This window comes from Oratosquilla oratoria, chromosome 3, assembly GCF_046742065.1.
Source record: "Oratosquilla oratoria isolate Oo_2021 chromosome 3, ASM4674206v1, whole genome shotgun sequence".
Taxonomy (NCBI): domain Eukaryota; kingdom Metazoa; phylum Arthropoda; class Malacostraca; order Stomatopoda; family Squillidae; genus Oratosquilla; species Oratosquilla oratoria.
In genome coordinates, this window is record NC_134779.1 from 42,782,433 (window position 1) to 42,783,521 (window position 1,089).

Sequence of the window (1,089 nt, forward strand, 5' to 3'; positions counted from 1 at the left end):
ACGTACACACACACACACACACGTACACACACACGTACACACTCACACACACGTACACACACACACGCACACACGTACACACACACATACACACGCACACACGTACACACAGACACACACACACACGCACACACACACACACACACACACACACACACATTGAGAGAGAGAGAGAGGTGGAATGTGGGAGGGGACGGACGGGGAAGCGGGGGGTGGGGTGGGGTGGGGGGTTAATGTTGACATGACTCAGAGTTTCGGCGTGACGTCGTTTTCGTCGTCAGGCGCGCAGGTGACCGAGAGGTGAGTTCTCTCTCTCTTGTGGCAATCACACACATTCGCAAGTTTCCAATATTCGCAACGAATATCTCTGTTTTTCGACGACAGACTCGAATAGTAGAAAGTGCTTCTGATATCCGTAAATTTCTTGATTTCGCAATGCCTTTTGTCCGAATAATTACCTCCCGAAGTTGCTGTCCATGTGTTTTCCACCACAATAGGGTAGCTCTTCATCGATTGCAGTGATCGGTGTTTATCTGGTGGTTAAGGGCAACAAAAGGTGAGATTAGCGTTGGTAGGTTAATATTGCCAGCCTAGTGCTCTATATAATCGTTGGACGATCATCGTTGAGTCATGAACGATCGTCGTTGAGCGATAGTAACAGCATCGAGTAAACATACCTTAAAGGAGAAATTTAAGGAGAGATATTAGACGTGATCAGAATTTTTCTCTTGAATAGAGGTTAGTCTCCAATAACAGTGCTGGGTGCTCTGGGCCGTAGGGGTGATATTAAAGTACTACATGTGTTGATTGATGGGGAGTAATAGTTGACATTGCATTAGTAAAGATGTGGACTATCAGTCTTAAGGACAGCCAATACAAATACGTCTCTCCTTCTTATCTCTATACACATCTCTCTTTCTACTTAACTCTGTACTTATATTTTTCCCTACTTATGTCTCTCTTCTTATCTCTTATCTCTTTCTCTGCTTATCTCTCTCTACTTATCTCTTTCTATCTACTTAACTCTCTCTGTACTTATATTTTCCCTACTTATGTCTCTCTTCTTATCTCTCCCTCTTTCTCTGCTTA

At 43.9% G+C, this 1,089-nt stretch overlaps 1 protein-coding gene across 1 annotated transcript in view; it reads left to right on the forward strand.

Moving 5' to 3' along the window:
- Positions 1–241: 241 nt before the first annotated feature.
- The window catches only part of LOC143017835 (uncharacterized), a 97,598-nt gene continuing 96,750 nt past the window's right edge, over positions 242–1,089 (forward strand). Inside the window, exon 1 of the mRNA XM_076172775.1 lies at positions 242–300. Coding sequence (XP_076028890.1) covers positions 242–300 — 59 coding nt within the window. The remainder of the gene's footprint in view (positions 301–1,089) is intronic.